Below are 21,939 nucleotides of genomic sequence, written 5' to 3'. Positions count from 1 at the left end.
AGAAAGTGATTCTGTTGCTTTTGAAATTATTCTCATACAAGGTATTTGATGTGATGTATTATTTTTTAATTGAAGAATAACTTAATATTTTTTTAAGAAGAAGTCACCTGAATATCATAATACCCTTTTCCATATCTTCTGTACTTCAAATTCTTGTTGTTCTCGTTTCCGGTATGTTGAAACTGTTTTAGGAAATTTTAATATTTTTGTTAACAACCACTGTCGTTGCCACTTTAATTCCTCTCTGATCATGCCTCAACTAATTTTTAAGAATCCGAAAGGATAACACCCATAAACTACTTTGATTTCACTGAAGTGGAACAATGTTTATCATTCAACACAATGATGAAAATGGTTATTTCATTGAGGAGAAACATGATAAAACCAACGTTGAAGAGACTAAGATTAGAGAAGTTTTTTTGTGTTTGAAAATTGAATATGCACATCTATTAAGAATAAAAGATGTCAAATCAAAAGTATTAAGATGATGTAAAAAATATATTAATGTACATGTATCACTACTCTTCATGGTTTGTAACCAATATGGAAGTTAGAATGGAATAAGATATCTAACAATTTTGCAAAGAGTTAAGAATTGAACACACACGAGAGTGTATTGACTACATGTACACATGAAGAAATCGGTAACATTTGACCACATAAAATTCATTGCCACAGTATCTTTCACTTAAAAAAAATAAAATTCACATTGCACATTTATTTTCCAACCATGATAATGATATATACCTGCATAAGCATTTTATTGACTCCATCTCGACACTTATTTTGTGGCTTTTTTCTTTTATTGTTAACGGATTTGTAAAATGTTGACATTGGCACATTCAATTTTCAACACAAGAAAACTTTTCTAAACTTCTTATTTTCCTCAACGCTAGTTCCATTATGTTCTTTTTCTTGTTAGACATACCGTTATCATCGTAATGTTGAACTCTAGCTCCACAAGCATTGCTGCACTTTAGTGAAATCATGTTTATCAGAAACCCTAATAAGCTTTTTAAAGCAGTTTGACAGTCTTATCCTTTTCAGATTCTTAGAAACGAGTTAAGACAGTGATTTGAAAAAATTTAAAATGGGAAATGTCTACAACCACATCAGACATAGATTATGGTCTCTAGGAACCGTCCCAACCACACCGAAAATGTACAAATGTGAATTACAAACTATATGATTTTTTTTTTATTTGTTGGATTTCTCACTTTTAGATTTTCTCCACTTTTATCTTTTTTTTTTCCTGATGTTCTACACCATTTTTTTTCCACTCTCTCTTCTTCCTTCCTTTCCATATTTAGTTTCTCAAATATTTTTCCTTTAAAAACTACTGTGACGTTATTTTCACGGCTGCTTCTTCCTGCACCTCCACACCTTCTTGTGCCACTTCATATGTTTTTTATATTACAAAAATATCTATTTTTAATATTTTGGATTACATGATTCGAAAGTCTTTTTCTAGATCCAGAAGGATTATGTAATTCGAAAACCTTTTGTTATTAGCTTTTGGATTATGTATAGAAAAACTTTCAAATTTTGTAATCCAAAAGTCTTTTTTTCAGATGTGTGATTAGCTTCCAGATTACATAATCCAAAAGTTTTTTCTAAATATGAGATTGACTTCCGTTCGGATTACATAATCCATAAACTTATTTCAAATGCAAAAAAAAGTTTTGAATTTTATAAATATCAAAAACACTTTTAGATCCAAAAACATCTTCCGGATTCTTTCAAATTATGTATGAAAGTGGCACAATAAATGAGAAAATGGTATTTTTATATTTAGTAAAAGGATGGTATGGAAGTTACATAAATGGTATACTATTAATATTTTCCAAAAACAATTTTCACCTTAGTTTTTAAAGATTTTCTGAAGAGAAGTTAGTCTTTTCATTAATAATTCTAAATCATCAGAAGACCATATCCTCATTTATGTGCCCATTGACAAAAATTTTCACTTCTAGATCAGATTGTCTGTAACATTTCTTTTTTCGATTCTTCTCCCTCAACAACTGCAACTTTCTCATTTCCTCTTTCTCAACTTCAATTATTTTTCCACCATGATTAAAACCTTATTCGATTGTTGTCCAAAACCCTACATTCTCAAATACATCCTAATTAGAAAATCCAACCCACATCCATAAAAAGTTAGAAAAGAAAAGGAAATCTTAAATTCTAATGGAATAAATCAAAATCCAACAACCAATAAAGGAGATTGAAAAATACTCCCATTGGAATGGAAGAAAGCACAAAAGAAAGTTGAAGATGGTAAACGAAAAAAATATCCAAGCGAAGCTTCAAGCTGAAGAACACTCTTGTTAGAGAGACATTGACAGTGATAGTTACTGAAATTGAAAGCTGAAGCTTAGACTACGGCCAAAGAATTAAAAGCTACAACACTTTCTTTACTTCCATCTAAGTTGTTTTAGGAACAACAAAAAGTATTCAAAATCTAAATCAGAGGATGTTATTCAAGTAATAAACAGAGCTTCGACAACACTACTTTAAGTTGCAATTTCTTGGTCTTAAAGATGGTGTTTCTATTAACGGAAGAATTCAACTAATAAAAACATTAGAACTAACGTGCAAGAATTTTTCTTTCAGAGGCTTTGTCGGTCATCGGCCATATATTTTAGGGACCTCTTTGATACTTCACTCTTGTCTTAATGCAGGTGTTTGGAATAATTTATTTTGAAAAATAATCATTTTATATCCTAACTTCTAAAAATTTAAAAAATAATAATTTTCCCATGATTAATCGCAACTAAATAACAACTCGCTCAACCAACAAATAATATGGGGCTTGAATTTGATTATTATACTTATTCCAGCAAAAGGATCACAACCTAGAAGCAAAAAATATACATCAACGGACACAAATAGTATCTTAACAGAGCATCAGAAAATCCACAAGACATGAGCAATGCAGCCATAAATGCTCGAGGTTCTTTGGCACAACTATATAAATAGTCAGTGTTATCTTCTACATCACATTATTTTATTCCCCTTCTCTTACCTTGCCGGAAATCTGTCATCTCACAGGTGCCATATCAAGCAGCACTTTCAGACTTTTAGTCTAAGAGGTCTCTTTCTCATACACATCATTGGCATATTTCCAATTAATAACTTTCCAAATGTTCTTCAGATAATCTGGTCTAACATTCTTGTACTGCATTGAGAAAAAACAAGCATACATCAGAAATTATTTTGACAACAGATATGCATCCAGGAATCTCGGAAAGCGTGTCACCTTTTCTTCCTGATTGCCAAATAATAGCAAGATAAAAGTTTCAACATATTGTACGTGACGAAAAATTAATTTATTTATAAACCTGTGAGTATGTGAATATTCTATTCTAAGGTGGGTGTGTGGATTTCAATTTCTAACCAACATAACGGACGTAAAATGAATACTCCATTGTAAGTTGTGACTTTACCTGAATTCTTGAAATTATAAGCTTCACTAAGATTTTGTTTTACTTTGTTAATAAAAAACAAAAACAAAAAATGGCTTTGCTACATTATATACATGTCTTCCTTTGCTAATTTATACAAATGAATGTTTCGTCATACCTTTACATTTCTGTTAATTATTGGACGGAATTTTAGGAAGAGGGGCTTGATTTGGACGGCTGAAAAACTACGAGGACTTTGCTTCAAGAAAATAAACAAACTGAAGACTAAATATGAGCAATTACATAAAACATAGTGACTAAAAGTGTACAAAACCTTCCAATTCCGAAACCTAGCTCAAGAATGGGGGAGGATTACCCAATTCTTATAAGAACTATTTTGGCCCTATCCCTAATCAATGTGAGAGATCTTAACAGAAGCTAATAATAAACTTCTGAGACTTAGGAGAAAGCTATTGCATCATTTCCTACTTGTGTTTATTATTAGTTTATGTTCACTAAAACCAATCAGTAATTTCAACTATCAAAATGCAAATAAATATAAAAGCTATAGAAGAACGTTTGAAGGCGAATTTCAAGATGAAATAAGGCAGTCACACTATTAACTATGTTAGGAAACCAATTCTTTGTAACTGACATTTTATTAAGATAAGTGTTGGGATGAAAAAGCTCTAAAAAAGGCGTTTCAAAATTGAGAAAAAAATAATTCAATTCTATTTTAACTGAAGAGATCTTCTTTTGAAATTCCATTCGGAAACCAAGAATCAATTTTTGCAACCACCCAAACAGACCCTAAATTTGACAGCCCAATATTTCTTTGCATCTCATAAGTCATAACCACCAAACTGAAAATATGCACAGGATTCAAGTAACAATATTACAGCAACCACGCTGTCACTAGTGTATCACCAAGTCATTTTTACCTGTAAGTAGTACGCATGCTCCCAAACATCAATACCAAGCAACGGAACCAGATTTGGTGCCTTGGTAACCAGTGGGTCCTGCAAATAAAATGTTAAAAATTACATCATATAATCAACAGACATATGCATAGAAGCATAAACATAGTTCACTAAAGCTAAAATAATGAGTATGTATGAGGATTGAGAAAAGACAAAAAACTCCAACTAGTTCCTTTTCTTTTCAATAGTTTTCATTATAGAAATATTTATATATCCTGAATACCATTAACATTTGAAGAAGTCCTCTACATTCCAATAATGTCACTTAATTTTAATCTGCACATTTTTGCTAATTTAAAATTGAGTCCTGGCTATTTTAAAATGTTGTAAGCAGGTCCCTCAATCATTAATTGCTATAACTTCATTAAAACTGAACTGACATTACTGAAACTTGTCTTACCAGATCTAGAAAAAAGTAACACCGGCCAAATAGCTTATGCCCCCTTCAACTATAAGTCAGCCATTGATTCAGAGGCAGCAAGATTAAACAGAGCTAGAGAGAAAAAGTTCACCTGAGGTCTATTGGTTGTTTTGGTGGTTGGGTCTAGACAAACAAAGTGATAGAACAGTTCGATAGCCAGATCAGAAAAGCAAAAAATGGAAGACAAAGAGAATGAACAGTTTAAAGAGAAGAATTGAGGAAAAACTGATAAGATATGGTGGCAGGTGGCTGCAGGTCCTCTCGTGCTCAGACTTAAAGCTAAAAAAATGAGAACTTGAGAGGTTGCTCTGTCTCAGCAATGATAACAAGAGAAAATGAAAATGAAAAAGTGATTAAAAAAGGATGGAATGACAAATAAACACTGTTGGTTTACACAGGTAAATATAGTTTGATATGCATATAATAATATTATTTTTGTCCACTAGGCAAGATGTTCTTTACCTAGAGAGATAAGAATTTATGAAGGTAAGTAAAAGACTTGACTAAAAATTTAATACAACGTGTGTAAGGACTCTAGAAATTTATACCTATAAATAAACTTGAAGTCTAAAAAGTCAAACGCAGTTTACAAAGCCATATTACAATATTAAAGTATTGTTTGGTAAAGTATTCTTTGATTGTTGAATCTCATGGGTTTAACATGAGGATTATAGACTATTCCAAATAGTAATATCAAAGTAAAAGATCTTGAATGGTGTGACAACTTACAAGAGATACAATAGAAATACAAAAAGGCATAATTGGAGGCCAAACCAAAAAGACTACTTTAATTTATTTCTTTTTTATTAAGTTACTGCTAATCTATGAAGCCTCTTGGGATCATGTAGAAAATGAGGAGGGGCATTGATGGTGGAAGGGTCAGTTTACCTGGTTGGCAGTGGTTTCAACTACAAGCCTCTTCAACTCTTTGTCCAGACCGAGCCACTGACAAGGCAGTACAGAATAAGTAAAAGGAAACAGCATTTCGAACAATGGCCAAGACATTAAGCTTATGCAAGGAAAGAAAATATTCTGGGAACTTCAGAATCTGACCAACTCACCACCCAACCAGACCCCTGCAGTGCTGCACCTTCTGCATTAACTTTTTGTATCAATGCTTCAAAAGAGCCAAAATGCGTGTCAATAGCCCATCCCAGTGAACCCTTGGGTGGCTCACCACCTCCTTCCTGCAAAAGGGGAGAAGTTTTATTAGGTAAAAGACCACCAAAGACAAAATACTTTCCCATAAAGCAGGATCAAAATACAAACTTACACGAACAGGAGCTAGATTTTTCCAGAAAATAGAATGGTTGATATGACCTGCAGGAAATGATCCTTAGTTGTACATGAACTGAATGAATTAGATAAATTTAAAAACCATGGAAGATATATCCTGGCTTCATCACTCAAAAGTTTTTTTGGTTCATTTTAAAACCAGGCATAATTTCTTACATGAAGAGTAAAATATGAAAAACACAGACAACAACTCCGGATTTCATTGCAGTTATGCAACCACTGTCCATTCTCATCAACCAATCCATCTTAGTATAGAGGCTAGACACCAACCACCCCCTTCGGTTTCCAAGCAGAATGACAAATTTTGGGAAACACACACACACACAAGCACTCAAAGATCCATGTTACACAACTACTGCATTTGGGTGAAATAAAAATTATGTTTGTTCGAGTACGATACAAAACGGAATGGTCGTCATTTTAATCATACGTGCATCAATGGCTAGGATACAATACAATATGTTACTTTCACTAAGCACTACCAGAATCACAGCGGCGTATTAAGAAAATCCCCACTCCCCTGCTTCTATTTTACTCCTGACTTATCACATCAACAAAGGCCAATTAACTTATCACATCAACAAAGGCCAATTAACTTATCATCCAGAACAAACTAAACAATCCACTATCACCTATTCAAGAATCGATTTTAATTCAATCAACAAATCACGCAGTCGCCGTATTTTAACATTGAATAAACCAAAGAAGACATACGAAAAAGAAGAAAGAGAAAAAGGGAAGCGGACCTCCGCCATTGAACTTGATGGCGGCCTGGAGCTTAACGACGGCAGCGGAATCGGCCTTGGCAACGGCATCTTGGAGCTGCTCGAGGGCCTTGTTGTAGTTGGTGATGTAAGTCTGGTGGTGCTTCTGGTGGTGGAGCTGCATGATTTCGCCGCTGATGGCTGGCTCGAGTGCCCCATAGTCGTAGTCGAGATCAGGTAACGTGTACACGTGCAAGCCGCGTGAGTGAGTAGCCACCGCTGAGCCTACTCGGAGAGGGTTGGCGTCATTGCGGAGCAGCGAGGCTAGGGTTTTTCTGGTCAATAGGGCTCGCGCAGCCATCGAGAAAGATACGGATTGAATGGATTTGTAAATCAAATGTTTTGTGGCCAATGCCAACTATATAAGATGATGCAACTAATACTCTTCTTTCAATAATACTTACTAAATAAATTCATGCTTTTCAACTCACTAAACTTACTTTTTTTAAGTAACATTTTCTAAATATAGTGATTGATTGAATATTAGAGAGTGTACACACCACACCAGTCTCAATGGGAGCGTTACAGCACACCACCACCACCCCACGTTATTAACATTTTCCGCCGCTTCTATTTATTTTATTCAGACTCATTTGAAACTAAATAATGAAATGCTCAATCAGAATAATGTTTTATCCCCTCATATTGGGTGCACTTCTATTCTGGTGCTGCTACCTCTCCCATAAAACCCTTCTTTTGTTATCATCATTTGCACCATTTCTATCTGATTCAAAAATACAACTTGTTTTATTACGTATTACATGATGAGAGTGAACTCTTCTCTATAAACATTAATAGGGAAGGAAAACAAAAATACTTTTTTAGAATGGAACTTATATATATATATATATATTAATTTTAACTTTATTTAAAAACTTATTTTCTTCTCATACAATGAATATGTAAAAAGTCACAGTAGAATAACATTGTTGCATCTTGGATTCTGAATTCTATATCCAAGGACATCGCTGCTAGTGAATACCTGCTTCCATTGCCTCTGCAACAGCAAAATGGATCCCGAAATTTCCAGCTTGAAAGAGATTTGATGAGCCCTCATCAAGGTTATATGACATTGAGTCGGTTTTCATCAAGGTTGTATGTCAGTATTTTACAAAGTGAAAGTTTTCCTTACATTAACATGATAAACAAGTATTTACCCAAATATATCCTTAGTAATGGATGCTAATTATTTTGTTTCTTTTTTATTAGATGCTTCTTCATTTCATTCACTCGAAACCATATCTGCCGCACGCTTGAATTGATGTAGACAACAAGAGAAGCAAAATCAACAGGGAAATGAGAAATATTTTTTTCTTGGTACTTCCTTAAAAGAGCATAAGTTTCAATTTATATTACAATATACAAAGAAAAGATAGAGGGCACGAGTAAAGTTCAAGCCAAGAACAGTATATAATGCGGTCGTCATGCTTCGAATAAGTTCAGTTTCAAAAAATAAATAATACAATAAAGACTAGAAGAAATGACTACTTTTGGTATAGGAATACAACCAGGACATATCTAAAACACACAGGAAAAACTGTGAATAAAAGAAAATAATAACCGGTAGGTGTTTATACGTTATTCAGGAAAAGAAAAAAGTTTGAATATCTATATGAAATTATAATGTAACATGATGTGAAAACATCACCAGAAAAGTGTATGCTACTATAAGGCATATCTGTTGGCCAATAGAATTACGACATGACCATCTTGTTCCCCTCCCTAATATTGTTGGTCGGCAAACGGATATTAGACTATAGCTACTGAGAAAAATGACAGGGACATATATTTGGCAGCAATTCCACTTCCTAATTCCAAATGATCATGGGTGTCAACCCTCTATAAGGACTATAACTGTTCTTGAGAATGCTATAACGAAAGCCCATTAAACATACTAGTCATTGCTCTTGCTCCATACAGGGGACATCTGTCTCTGTCCAATTGTATCACTCACAACTGCACTTCCATTTTCCACATTGACCAGAGGATCAGATTCACCTTCTCTTGCCTGGAAACGTTAAGAAGAAATAGTGACAGAATGTACTTCTAGAAATGATTGTGGCAGTGCAAAAAACTAAGACATGCAAAGTTGGCCGAACAAACCTGGGATGCTTGTGATGAAGCTTCAATAGTTTTTTGCTGGTTCTCAAGTGTGCAATAGTAAGAATATAGAATCATCCCCATCATGGCTATCATAATTCCCAGAATGTTTCTCCAGCTAAATGGGTCTTGGAGTAGTATATAACCAAAAGCCAAGACAAGGCATGTCTTCAGGTGTCCAAGAACCTGATAGGTGACAGGAGATGTCTTTCCAATAACAAGGAATGTACTAAAATTGACTGAGATGGAGATAAGGCAGGAAAGAATAATGAAAACCTGCAATGCAGAAAGAAGCAGTTGATAACACGTTTAGAAAAGGAGTTGGAACTTGAGAATACTTGCTTAATAAGTTAACTCTTACCGTCACTTGTGTTGTATACTTGAAACCAAATACATTTTGGTTGGTTAAAAGTTTATCCAGATATGGACCAAAGATTAACAGGGTTGCTGCTTGATATGGACATGATTGATACAGAAGCTGGGTGGAAGAAACCTTGAACTTCTTTTGGATAGTATTTGTCATCTAAAAGCAACTAATTAAGGACAAGACACCAAATAAAACAGTGACATCCCAGGAAAATAAATCAGACAACCATCTGTGTAAAGCTTTTAATTGCAATAAAAACTTATATTTACTGCTAACTATCGTCAAATAACATAAATGAGAGCCCCTAGATAAAGAAAATGAACTTGTCCAAAGTCAAGGGAAACAGGGGCTTCCAGGCCAAAAATGAGGCTCTGCATGTAAAGCCTTGCACAATTTAAACAAGAAAACCCAACAAAAAATGAAGTTAGGGGTATGATTAGTTCTTCAACCACCTCATGTACCTTGGGCAGAAGATAATCGCTTCAAGTGACCAAGGCAAACATAGAATTTTTTTAAACTATAATTTAGCTGCATAATCCATAAATATTGAACATGTTTAACAAATAGAGTATATAATAATAAATGCCAAAGTTGAACACGTTCAAAAATAAGTCCCCAGTATATATAATATTCAATCTATCACAATTGATCAGACAATATTGCGAAAAAAAATTCATGGTAATGCAAGTGAAATTATTTAAAGGATACAATCTGAGCAACACAAGTTGTAATCACTGCAAGAAAAGATAAGAAAGAGCCAAGAGCATTGAGCTGCAAATCTGTGACAGTAGCAATCCCGACACCCAGAAGGAGGATACTAAGGGCAAATTGAATTCTCTTACTGCAATAACAAATGAAAAGACAACAATGAATTTTATTTATTGAAAATACAAAAGGAAGGTAAGCTCAAACAGTTAAATGTGCATAACAAATTGATACAAGCATACTTGAGGTCAAGACATTGAGTGTGTGTGTGTGAGAGAGACATAGAGAGAGGGAGACAACAAATAAGGCAAAAAAAGGTAGGTAAATGAATCAATTCTTCATTGACCATTACATAACTATCATTTCGAGTATATATCAACAATCAAACATAAAAAATCATAGTACTGACAAGAAGCTAAATGGAACCTGAATCTCTTCCCAAGAAAAAGGGTCTCCAACAGTACAGTACAAGGAATGATTGCCAGCTTGGTCATCTGAAAATGAATATCACAAATATATTCAGAGCTATGTAGTACCAACACTGATACGACACGGACACGGAGATACATATAATCTCTAAAATGGAGGACACGGGAACACGAATCTATATATTATATAATTATGAATTATATAAATTGACAATAAAGATTTATGTGCATTAAGTATGTTTCAGTTTTTTTTAGTATAAAGATGTTTTTTATGACTGATTCGAAAAGATTTGTTTATTAATTTTTTAAATAAAAATTTATACAATAAGTTTGAGTTTTTAGAAAACTAATATATTTCTCATTTTTAAAATTGTGTTATACCCATGTTAGAATTGTCAGAAATCAAACAAATATTTTTTGAATTGGACACTTAACCGATAAGTGTCCTATGAGTGTCGTGTCTGATACGTGTGTCCGACTCAGACACGCCATTTAAGAAAAATGTCCGAGCTTCATAGATTCAGAGTCAACAATAGTAAAATGAAAAAAACGGAACCCATAACAAACCTACCTGATAGAAGCCAACAGAATTAAACCCCAGGCTCAAATTTAAAAGTCCAATTGAGATCCCATTTAAAACCCCAAATCCCATTACAGCTTTCTGCTCAAAAGGTTTGTGCTCAAAGAATCTCATTTTGAGAGCCACATGAAGGGAACAAAATGTTACAAGCAGATGCCAGCTGGTCAAAGTTGTAGCTGCAAATATAAAAGGACAAATTTCAAAAACATATATTGAAGTGTAAACATTAAAGCTCAAATTTGCACACAGATAGATGGAAATAACCTAAACCATATCATAAACCAAATTTCAAAGGAGATAAGTTTACGTTCTTTGTCAATAGGACATAAAATAGGTAAATTAAAAAACACAATAATGATAAGTAATATCTAATGTTTAGATACTTCCAGAAAACAAAATCAATGACTATAAATTTTACCTGGCAACTTATATATTATTCACATTACTAAGCAGTTGTATAGATTGCAGAGAAAGAGGTAAAGAAAACAAAATACTTAACTTGGTAACGCCTAGCGAATACAGACAATAGATACGTCCAAAGTGGCAATATTTAATTTAGACAAAGAAGGGATATCAACAATCCAACAGATCATATCAATTTCCGCATATAGTATTCAGGAAACTAAATTCTAGACATAAAGGCAACATGACAAATTGTAAAATTCGACAAATCCAATCTCCAACTAACACTTCTAGTTTCTCTAAGGGCATGGGCAGTTGAGTTGGTGGAAAATGATTGTCAACCAAAAGTGATAACGAAAAACATTTTCTTTTCCACCTTCTCATGTTGAAAGAAGCAAGTATGGCGTAATTTTCATTATAAACTTCCACCTAAATAGCCAACCAGACACACCCTAGGTGAGTGCATAGTCTAGATCGCTGGCAAAATACATCACAAGGAGTAGCAGCAAGTACAATGGATCAACTTCCAGTTCCAACAAAAGAGGCAAGAGGAAGGGAAGGGTTAAAATTATGAATCTTCAATTGTAATAGCACACACGAAATCACACAAACACTGACGGAACAAGTAGGTTAGTAAAGGAAGAAATGAAAGACACAAAAAAGTGGCAAAAATAGAAAACAAAACAAGGGTACAAGCTTGCAACAACAATCAAGAGGGAAGTTATTTTACCGAAAATGAAATGCAATGAACTCATCAACGCCTTATTGCAAATCACAATGGACACAGATGAGACCACAGAAAGAGTCAACGCGCCCACAGTTCCCAGCTGGAAACGCTCTCCCTCGCCCATCTTCGTCTTTGCTCCAAAACCTGAAAAACCAAATCCAATCCGAAACAAAAAGAAGCATCCCCAATTTCAAAACACCAATCAGAAGGGGAATCAGCCAACACCCAAATGACATCAACAACAAAAAAGAAGAAGACGTTGAAACAGCAGAACCAGACATACCCAGAAGATAAAAACGACAACTTTACCCCACCCAGGAGCCGACAGCGGAGCAGGGGGGAGAATTGAGTGAATTGAGCCAAAGGAGTTTACGATTTGGGAGAAATTTAGATCGATTGAGTGATTTAGGGTAGAAAGAGAGTGAATGGTGAGGTAAGCAGGAAAGGAAAGTAAGAAAGTGAGGAAGGAGAAGGATTATGGTTGTGAGGAAGAGCAGTGAGATGCAGAAGAATGGAATGCTTGGTATTGTTGTGATATGTGTAGAGCGGTGAGTGAGGTAGCAAAAGAGATTTGGTAGTAAAACACTTAAAACACTCTGAAAAATGGAATTGATTAGAGTTAATTGAAATGGGGTTTGGTAATGGCCAAAACAGTTAGTGGCTTCAGATCCATAGTCAAAACCAGACTTTGCTTCCAAGAGAAATGTTTGGTAGTAGGGACATACCTCTGTTCAGACACTTTTTTTAACAAAATTTAATGGGCTCAATTATAACTATTAATAATAATGAAAACACACTATCTACATCTAATCTAATAATAAAAAGTAAAGTATCACTGTAGATTAGTAAAGTACAAAATATTATTTATTGGAGCTATAAAATAATATCTGAAAAAAATAAATATTTTATAATATTTTAATTACTTAAATGCTTTTATTAAAATAACTACACTTCACTTTTACTAATTTCTTAAATATTATAATATCAATAAAATTGGTTGTGTTTATTAGAGTGAAAATTATGTATAAAAAACAGTTAAAAAACTACATTATTAATTGTTATGTACTATTATTATGATTGATATTATTTTTATTGATTAATTAATAATAGAAATTTAATTAGTGATGAACCAAATTAATTAATGACGGTCCAAATGAATTAATATTGTTTCTGCAATGAAATTTATCAATAACAAAAATAGTAATTGTTTTTAAAGTTATAATTGAAACAGATTTACTCAGTTGATATTTTAATATATTATTTTAATTTTATAATTATAATATTTTTATTTCTGCTGATTTTTTAAAATTCTCATTCAATTGTGGATTTTTATGTAACTGATAATTATTCTTAAAATATATAAAATATTTTTTAATGAATTAACAGGGCAAAAATTCAAACTTACAGTTATTAAAATTAAACCCCAAATTTAGCTAGTTATTTGATAAATATTAATGATATTTTATGTTTTTCGACAAATAAAAAGTATCTATTTACTGTTATTAATTATAAATAATAGTAAACAGAATTTTAAACGAGTGTATCTAGAAATAAGTTGTTAATGTTTTTCTTTTATTAAATATTGAAAGAATTATTATGATAATATAATTTATCTGTATTTACGACGTAAAATTAAACTCTTTTAAGTAAATATAAGGATACTTAAATTTTGACTTTTTTTATTATAAATAAGAACTTTTTACGAAAAACAACTTTTTAAAACTTAAAATAAATGAATATATTTTCTTAAGAATGTAGTATACTAATTAAATATTATAACTGGTTCCGTTGCTTTTTTAAAATGATTCCAACTTGTTTTTAAAATTAATTATTACATGTATCATGAAATAATTTCATTACAAAATGTTCCGTACGTGTAATTTTTGGATCCCGATGTTTATTTTAGTTTCTTAAATATTCTTTTTTATATTTTCATTCTTAAAAAATGTTAGAAGGTTTGATTGAAAATAATTAAAATTTTATTTTGCATCTATTTTATATATATATATATATATATATAAATATATCATAATATTTTATCAAAGTTTTGCTACAAAATATTTTAATGAAAATAACTAATTTTTTAATGAGTATCTTATTGAAATCTCTTTTCTATATTTTTTATTATTAATAAATTTTAAACATAAGACTTTCCTTATAACTGAATTCATTGTCACTCTTAATATTAATTTTTTTAAATGATTAAAATAAAATATATTTTTTTTAGTACATTAAATTTTGTTTAAAAATAAAATAAAATAAAAGTCACATTGTAATAATGGATAGTGGAGTATGACTTTCTTTTAAAAAAAAATAAAATAATTACTTTTTATTTATGCAGGCCATCGAATTAATCTATCCTGTTTTGTTCAATCTGTCCTGTTTTGTTGTTGATCCACAGAGACTACGAGTATACGAGTATGCGGACAAACCTAAACGGGTCAAGGGACAAACCTAAAGAGATCAACATGCTAAATTAATAGGTTCGCTCCACATTGCCATTTGTAGCTAGACCTGAACTAGACCTACTTGTTTATTTAATGTAGTAATCCAGACCAAATCTGAAACAAGTTTTATGCCGAGGATAAAAAATCTTCCTTTCCCCCTTTCTTTTATTCCATTGTAATACCTTCCATCTGATTACATTTGATCCGATTGTTCCCTTCTTTATTACCAATCTAAATAGAAGCATAATAAGTGGCTCATAAACGATCAAAAGAATAACAGTTTCATACGGATGTTAAATTAAAAGGGAGTTGTCATTATCATTCTGTCCCAGAGTAATGGTATACTACCGACACTTAGATAAGACAAAATTGGTGAACAACTCTCCTACCAATTGTTTCATCCCACCAAGTTCTAGGATATCACTACCAACAAATTCATGTTTCTCCCAAATATACATCTCCAAAGATAAAAGAAAAGGAAGAAAAAGTTGACTTGACACTATTATTTTCCACTTACTCTGCTCATGTATATCCTACAAAATACCTATGTTAACACGTTCAATACATCTTCTCATTGCCCTCGCCAGATTTCTCTTTCCTCTCCGTTGCCACCTTCGGAACTACAATTACAGCTTTTTCTGATAATGAAACACCACAATCTTCTTTCTCATCCCTTGTCGACAAACTTGGTTCTTTCAGTGATTGTGATTTCTTGAAAGAGCCAAACTTAATACTCTTCCATTTAGAGTCTTTTGGGCATGAGGAACTCCTGTCTTGCTTAGTTAACTGACCAGACTGTGAGCAGACGGTTTTGTGATGGCTTTGAAGAAAGGGGAAATCTTTCGTTGAGAGCTCAACTGACGTTGAACTACCCCCCATTTGGGTCGCAGAACAAACCTTTGGAAGAAGGGGGAAGTCTTCTTTAAAGAGTTCAAACAACTGTGGAGTACTGTCATCCATGTCTGTCTCAGAATGAACCTTTACTAATGGAAGGGAGAAATCTTCATTTGAAGGCTCAGACATACTCGAATTACCATAAATTCCTGTCTCAGAATCAATCTTGGCTAATGGAGCACACCCTTGGGCTTGTGTTGACTGTGTAGCCTTGCAATTGCATGGAAGAAGGGGGAAATCTTCGTTCGAGAGATCAAAAAGCCTTGAATCTGAATCACCATTACTCATGTCTGTCTCATAGTGAACCTCCTCCTCTTGTTGCATCTTCGGAGGTGATTTGGGCATTGAAATGTGCTTTGTAGAAGTATATCTCCTTGGCCTGTTCACCCTTGTACGTATACCCCAGTAGGAATTATAGTTCTGCAAGATTCAACCATTTTGGGGATGATATAGTGTTTTATTATCACAATATAAGGTTCTATTTAACTAAACTTCTCCATAAACACTTGTAAGAAGAGAAAATAAGATAAAGTATATTGAGCTTCTCTATAAGCTATAATCATCTTATGCATCTTAGCTTTTGGAGAAGAAAAATAAAAAAAAACTTTTATTAAAATTACGTGCATTAGTTTACTTTCTATTTTCTTCTCTTGTATAAGTGTGTCTATGGAAAATTTATCCAAACAAGGCCTATATAGATAAAGTTTCAGAAGAAAGACATTATACCGAGTCAGGGATGTATGTGCCTGTTCCACGTGATTTCCCTCCTTCTTCAAGGCTGTAAGTTGGATGATAAAGTGTTTGTCCTGGGATATATACATCTGTACCGCCTTGGTAAAACATACTCCAGTTTTGCTGCCTCGATAATGCAAGGATATCATCCTGAGAAGGCCTTGAAGGAGAACTGGAATGTACAGATACTGGCATGGCATAGTTACGATACAGCTGAATATATTGTAAGCCACCATAGTAACTTTCACAATCTCCACGGAGGACACACTCTTCAGATCTTCCAGTACCAAATGGAGAAACCGGAACATCAACATCTGCCCTTTCTCCTTTCCCATTCCGGTCCAGAGTGCTGAAGAAAAACTTTTCTAGTGCTGCACCCATGTTTTCTCCCGGAAGTGTGAGGGTCTGCTTAAGTTTTCGAGCACCATAGGAGAGAGCAAATCTTAGTCGATGTAAACTGGCTGCAGGTATGTAAAAAGGAAGGCAAATAAGTGGAAGAAAACCATAAATTTTAAAAACAAAACCACTATAGTGTTAAATATCATGAAACATCAAAATCTCTAACTATTTCAGTATCATATATAAAACTTCGGATATCAATATATCAGATATCAATATATATAATGATATTTAACTAATCTTTGATGCATTTTCACCAGTCTGCTGAGTTGTCGTGAACTTGTAGATGTTCTTAAACGTAAAGATCTTCTTAACTAAAAAACTTTCCATAGGGTAAAATTTGGATCTACTAAATACCACAAGTCCTGTAATTATTATGAAGAATGGAAGCTCAAGCAATTAAAGTGTGTATGCATACCATAATTCATATGCTTTTTTTTGTTACCATGTTGAAGGTGTAAAGTATCCATAAACTTTAGTAGGAAAAATAAATTACCTATGTTTACACTGCGACCTAGATTGTTGTCATTTCTAAGAGGATCCAAGATGTTCATGAACTTGACAGGAAATTCATGGGCTGTAGGCTCAGATGCCCTTGCTGGAAAAGAACACATATTCCTGTAGTTTCTGAGAAACTCTTTCTGGAGCAAGAATTCACCCTGATCGCATTCTGGTGTCTCTGCGACAAGCAAGCGAGTATGAGTATATCAAGGACTGAAGATTGAAAATGCATCCAACTGCTTACACATTGCAACACTTACCAGCAATTTCTGGAAGGGAGGATAAGGCCTTTGGACCCCATATACTAACATAATTATGGTCCCAATCAAATGAGCCATAGTAGTCTAAGAATATGAATAGCACCTGCTAGTAGTAGTAATTCAGTGTTTTTATTCTTGGAAGTTTAAATACAGATGCTGAAAGGGTGCATAGAATATTATTGATGGAAGACGTGACTCACCTCTAGAGGACCACGCACTGAAGAGTGAAAACGATTGATAATATACAAGACTAATATTTCTATCGCATATGTCGATAACAAGCCGTGGTGTCCACCAAGCAGTCTGCTCTCATAATAGCACCAAGCTTTGATTAAGATAATACTGCGCTTGAAAATATGGTTCTTTCCAACAAGTTGGTCAACCTAAAATATTTCCAATTAACAAAATTAGCAAAGCCTGAATATAAACTTAAAAAAAATGAATTTAATCAGAACATGGGCAAAATTTCTGTTTGCAATTAAAAATGAAGTAATAGTAGAATTTCATTAGAAGGATAGAGATCAACAAGTATTTGAAAGATGTTTTTCAAGAAAGTGAATGGAGTAAGAGAATGGAAAGGGGCTAAGTAAACAATTAAGTCAACGTTGAGACCACTAAACAGCAAGCTGACTGAATGGAGACATGGAATTTTTTTATGGTGTTCCTTACATGACATCTGAAACACAGAAACAGAGCACATGGTATGTAGAAATCAAACACCAATTAGGGGTAAATATTAATTAATACAAATACCTGCTCCAAGAAACGTAGAGTATAAAGTCCAGCCATCTGATTGAAAGAGATGTCAACTGCTATATTTTTCACTGTACATTTCAAAAGCCGGACCTGGAGCCCAAACATAAAAAAGGTAAGTCTAATAACAAAGCTAAGAAGATATCCTTTGACAACAAGAACATTAAACACCACTTCAAATAAGGTCAATCACAGAAAAGGATTAATTCTTTAATATAAAAGCCAGTAATTATAGCAGTTTAAGAAAAATTGTTTCTAAACCTGTGCCCGTATATCTTGTATGTCTTTTACTTGGTATTCAGGGTCATCTACACTTTGAAGTGCATTCAATACTGACTGTGCCAGATCCTCCTCTGCATCTTCATGACTAAGAGCAGTCAAGTCAATATCTCCATCAGGAAGATAGGTTTTTAGGGGAACAGAACCAAATGGCAAGACCTGTAGGAGATCCACAAAGAGGTAAAACATTAATTTTCAATCACCACTTTCATGGTATAACCATAATTAAATCAACTTGTGCAGCAAAAATGCTTTTAATATTTAAGTGCACTCAAGGTTAAAACAAATCTGTAAATTTGATATTGAGTCATCAACCCAATTCCAGAAGTCAACAATGTTCACCCAAGCAATCAATGAATAGGAAAATACCTCAACATCATTTCAGTTCAGGCATTTCAAAGTTATTAAAACTACAGTATAGAGAAATGAAATTTATCAAATGTGGTGGGGGAACTACAGGTTGCACATATTTTTGAATCCAGGCAGTAAATTTTGGGCTGGTTGGGGACAATTTATGCTTGCATGCTTGTGATTCCATGAAGTATCAATTCATATAAATTGCAAAAGAAGCTTTCTTTAGTGGTGGTCAGTCAAGGTGAGAGGAAGAGCACAGTGTAAAGGAAACTAAACCCTAAACTAAAACCTAGCATGAAAATTTTAAGCCAGCCCATAAAAATAAGATTATGTTGATCATAAGACTTGCAAATGATAACATGATTTTTTATGTTTTTTAGATATCGAAATATAAAAGGAGAAATGGATGGAGTCGATAGGGTAAGGCATCAATCTGCACATGTAAGGTAGGGTAGAAGTATAAAAGAGGCAACAATATGGTTGTAAAATCATGTTAAGATAGTGGAATAAATAATAAAATCACATTCAAATCTAACGGCCCTTAAAAGAAAAGTATGACAGGAGAAAGGAAAAAAAATCCATCAATCATTTCTACAAAATATAAAAGAATATTCTTAGCATACATCAAAGTGCATCTAATTATGTACAAACAATTTAAAGCAGCAAGCGAAACAAGAACACACAACTAATTATGAGGGAAAGAAAGCAACTTCGTTAAATGAACAAAAGACCAGATGTAGAAAGCCAACTCCGGCAATTAAATTTACAAATATGATAATTGGATCAAAATCCTCTAACCTCAGAGCCATAGCAACCTCTGATCAGCTTCTGAACATAATCAATAACATCCTTTCTGTTCACCTCAGATAATACATTTGGTTCAATTGTCCATAGTATCTCTTGTGCCCTCTCTTCAGCCATCTGCCATAGTTCCTCGTCAATTGATAACAGCTGGCTGGGCAAGGTGGATGATAACAAATTTTCTCGTCTATCATCCATAGCCCAGATGTTAGAGCTTAGAACTCTGGCAAAAAAAAACTAGACATGTAAGACAACAGCACAAACACAATATCTTGGCTTTACCTTCAGTCACTGCATGTACAACAGCAAATCAGCCCCTAAAACTAATATCCTTTTATATGATAACAAATGGAACATCACTGCTTGGCCACTGTGATAGTCCTCCATGAAAATTTCACACTTAGTATTCCCTCAAAAACCATTAATTTATTAAGTTTGTTATAAGAATTACCATGAAATATCCAGAACTTTAAAGGTAAATAACAGTGAGCAACCAACATGCTTGTAATTTAATTGAACTTGACTCAAGTCTTTAAGCTTCAGATACAATAATGCTGTCAGGGTTTGAATTTTAACTAGGTACACCTTTCCCCTCACCTACCAGTGCTTGTGACTCCAATATGTAATAATATATAGACCCAAGGACTAGTTCAAAATAAAGCTGAAACAGAATATGATAAATGTGACATAACTAGCAGAATCTTTTTTTAACTAAAGCAATGGCAGACATTTAGCAAAGAAAAATGATTGTGAATGAATTCAACAACTGAGATGTTACCAGAAAGGGGAGAAAAGCGTGACTCACTATTTACACTAAAATTTCTATGTTCTTTTTGTTATGCTATTTATTTATGAAGTAAATTCATTTTAATTAGCAAACTAATACAGAACATTTTAACTCGTGGTGTTTTAAATGGTTTCTAGCAACAGATTATTCAGTCTTCCTCCGCCTCTGTTTAACCCAGATTCTCATTTAGGGCTCTATTGATCCTCACATGATCAAAATCATCATCATCATCATCATCATCTCCTCAATAAATGTTATTCTAACTTCTTTTCAAACACTAATCTACCCCACATAAACTCTTCAACACACCAAGCATAACACATCAAAAGCAGGCGACAGGGTTCCTCGCCAAGGTTTCATATGTTACAGCACGTCACAATTCACAAACAAGACACATATATCAGGGCACGCACAAATTCAAATTCAGCAATTGGGTTGAGAGGAAGGGTAGAAAAAATTAACCCCACAAACCCTATTCCCGACCCAAAACCCAAACAAGAAAAAAACTTTGTTCTTGATACAGAAAACGCTCAAGAACTCAATTATCAAAGGAACATTGAACAACGAGGGGCAAAAAACCCATGACTCAAACAAAGAGTACTTTGGGGTCACAGAATTTCTCCCACGAAACCCCATTGCAGCCATACCTCAACTATACCCACAACATCACAGGTTCAGGGAAAGAGAATTTTACCAGAAAAAAACACAAAAAGTTTGTAGCTTTTGTCTCTGATGCAGTCGGCTCGAAAGATCTAAACCTCATTACCAACGGTCAGAGCAATTAACTTTTCAGCAGAAATTCCCCTCCTTCAATGTCATCCACAATATGGCCCACATTATTTGAACCTACTCATTCTGCCGTCGCAGGAACCGGGATCTTTGTTCTTTTATATATATATACACACACAGACACACGTGTGAAAAGAATTAAAACCACCTGAGTCTCGAAAACCACGACTTGACTTTATCCGTTTTGACCCACATTGACTATTTTTCAGGTTTCAATCTTCTATCATTCACTTCGAACACAGATATAATATTTTTTTAAGGCTTAATTATGTCTGAAACTTTCTGATAACATTGAATTTGGTTACAAATTTGAAAAAAAAGAGTTTACTTTTTTATCTCAAAATAGAAAAATGATTCTATTTCCTACTTTTTAAAACCATTTTTAATGTTTTAAATTTAATGATTAAATTCACATTTTTACTGAATTTCAGGATTGGAATATTTTCTTAATTTGAAATACTAAAAGAGAATTTATTCTAAATTTTAGGATATAAAAGTATAATTTATATTTTTAAATAAAGACAAATACAGCTGTTACAACTTTTTTAGATCATAACTCACAGTTTTGGACATGTTAAGGGAATAACAAGATAAGCACATAAAAAAGAACATTCTTATAAGATAGCAGTGATTTTGATTGAAAGATCCAATTTTTTGTTTCATCCATTTTGGGGAAAAGGAAAAAATGAGACTGAACTAATTCAGAATATTTTTAACCAAGTTTGAAATAGCATAAAAAAATTAGGATAATATATAAATGTTTAAATAA

General features: G+C 33.4%; 3 protein-coding genes across 3 annotated transcripts; all 3 read right to left on the bottom strand.

Moving 5' to 3' along the window:
* Nucleotides 1-2,789: 2,789 nt before the first annotated feature.
* LOC137821378 (superoxide dismutase [Mn], mitochondrial) lies at nt 2,790-7,446 on the bottom strand. Its single transcript, XM_068625938.1, has 6 exons — nt 6,848-7,446; nt 6,079-6,125; nt 5,867-5,992; nt 5,694-5,750; nt 4,346-4,423; nt 2,790-3,178 (listed from the first exon to the last, which is right to left on the bottom strand). The coding sequence occupies exons 1-6, from the start codon at nt 7,164-7,166 to the stop codon at nt 3,086-3,088; spliced, it is 720 nt and encodes a 239-aa protein (XP_068482039.1). The 5' UTR covers nt 7,167-7,446; the 3' UTR covers nt 2,790-3,085.
* Nucleotides 7,447-8,384: 938 nt separating this feature from the next.
* Nucleotides 8,385-12,923, bottom strand: LOC137821377 (UDP-xylose transporter 3). The gene is made up of 8 exons (XM_068625937.2): nt 12,458-12,923; nt 12,178-12,318; nt 11,037-11,221; nt 10,464-10,531; nt 10,041-10,173; nt 9,327-9,488; nt 8,969-9,241; nt 8,385-8,873 (listed from the first exon to the last, which is right to left on the bottom strand). The coding sequence occupies exons 2-8, from the start codon at nt 12,296-12,298 to the stop codon at nt 8,760-8,762; spliced, it is 1,056 nt and encodes a 351-aa protein (XP_068482038.1). The 5' UTR covers nt 12,299-12,318; nt 12,458-12,923; the 3' UTR covers nt 8,385-8,759.
* Nucleotides 12,924-14,914: 1,991 nt separating this feature from the next.
* On the bottom strand, nt 14,915-21,388 carry LOC137820952 (uncharacterized). Its single transcript, XM_068625307.1, has 9 exons — nt 21,076-21,388; nt 19,592-19,817; nt 18,422-18,598; nt 18,161-18,253; nt 17,608-17,790; nt 17,408-17,510; nt 17,143-17,325; nt 16,242-16,708; nt 14,915-15,935 (listed from the first exon to the last, which is right to left on the bottom strand). The coding sequence occupies exons 2-9, from the start codon at nt 19,790-19,792 to the stop codon at nt 15,180-15,182; spliced, it is 2,163 nt and encodes a 720-aa protein (XP_068481408.1). The 5' UTR covers nt 19,793-19,817; nt 21,076-21,388; the 3' UTR covers nt 14,915-15,179.
* Between the last annotated feature and the right edge of the window lie 551 nt (nt 21,389-21,939).

This window comes from Phaseolus vulgaris, chromosome 9 (assembly GCF_051622355.1).
Source record: "Phaseolus vulgaris cultivar YP4 chromosome 9, ASM5162235v1, whole genome shotgun sequence".
NCBI lineage: Eukaryota > Viridiplantae > Streptophyta > Magnoliopsida > Fabales > Fabaceae > Phaseolus > Phaseolus vulgaris.
Note: the sequence above shows the minus strand (reverse complement) of the source record. Positions and strands in the feature narration are given on the sequence as shown.

Bases quoted from the DNA above. Each gene is read 5' to 3' on its own strand.
- LOC137821378 (XM_068625938.1), bottom strand. From the start codon at position 7,166: ATGGCTGCGCGAGCCCTATTGACCAGAAAAACCCTAGCCTCGCTGCTC. The intron at 5,993-6,078 runs GTAAGTTTGTAT...CCCCTTTTGCAG, and splicing joins AAAATCTAGCTCCTGTTCGT to GAAGGAGGTGGTGAGCCACC. The intron at 3,179-4,345 runs GTAAAAATGACT...TTCTCAATGCAG, and splicing joins AGCATGCGTACTACTTACAG to TACAAGAATGTTAGACCAGA.
- LOC137821377 (XM_068625937.2), bottom strand. From the start codon at position 12,298: ATGGGCGAGGGAGAGCGTTTCCAGCTGGGAACTGTGGGCGCGTTGACT. The intron at 10,174-10,463 runs GTTCCATTTAGC...TTGTTATTGCAG, and splicing joins TTTCTTGGGAAGAGATTCAG to TAAGAGAATTCAATTTGCCC. The intron at 9,242-9,326 runs GTAAGAGTTAAC...TCTGCATTGCAG, and splicing joins AGTATACAACACAAGTGACG to GTTTTCATTATTCTTTCCTG.
- LOC137820952 (XM_068625307.1), bottom strand. From the start codon at position 19,792: ATGGATGATAGACGAGAAAATTTGTTATCATCCACCTTGCCCAGCCAG. The intron at 17,511-17,607 runs GTGAGTCACGTC...TACTACTAGCAG, and splicing joins CAGTGCGTGGTCCTCTAGAG to GTGCTATTCATATTCTTAGA. The intron at 15,936-16,241 runs GTATAATGTCTT...TGAATCTTGCAG, and splicing joins GCACATACATCCCTGACTCG to AACTATAATTCCTACTGGGG.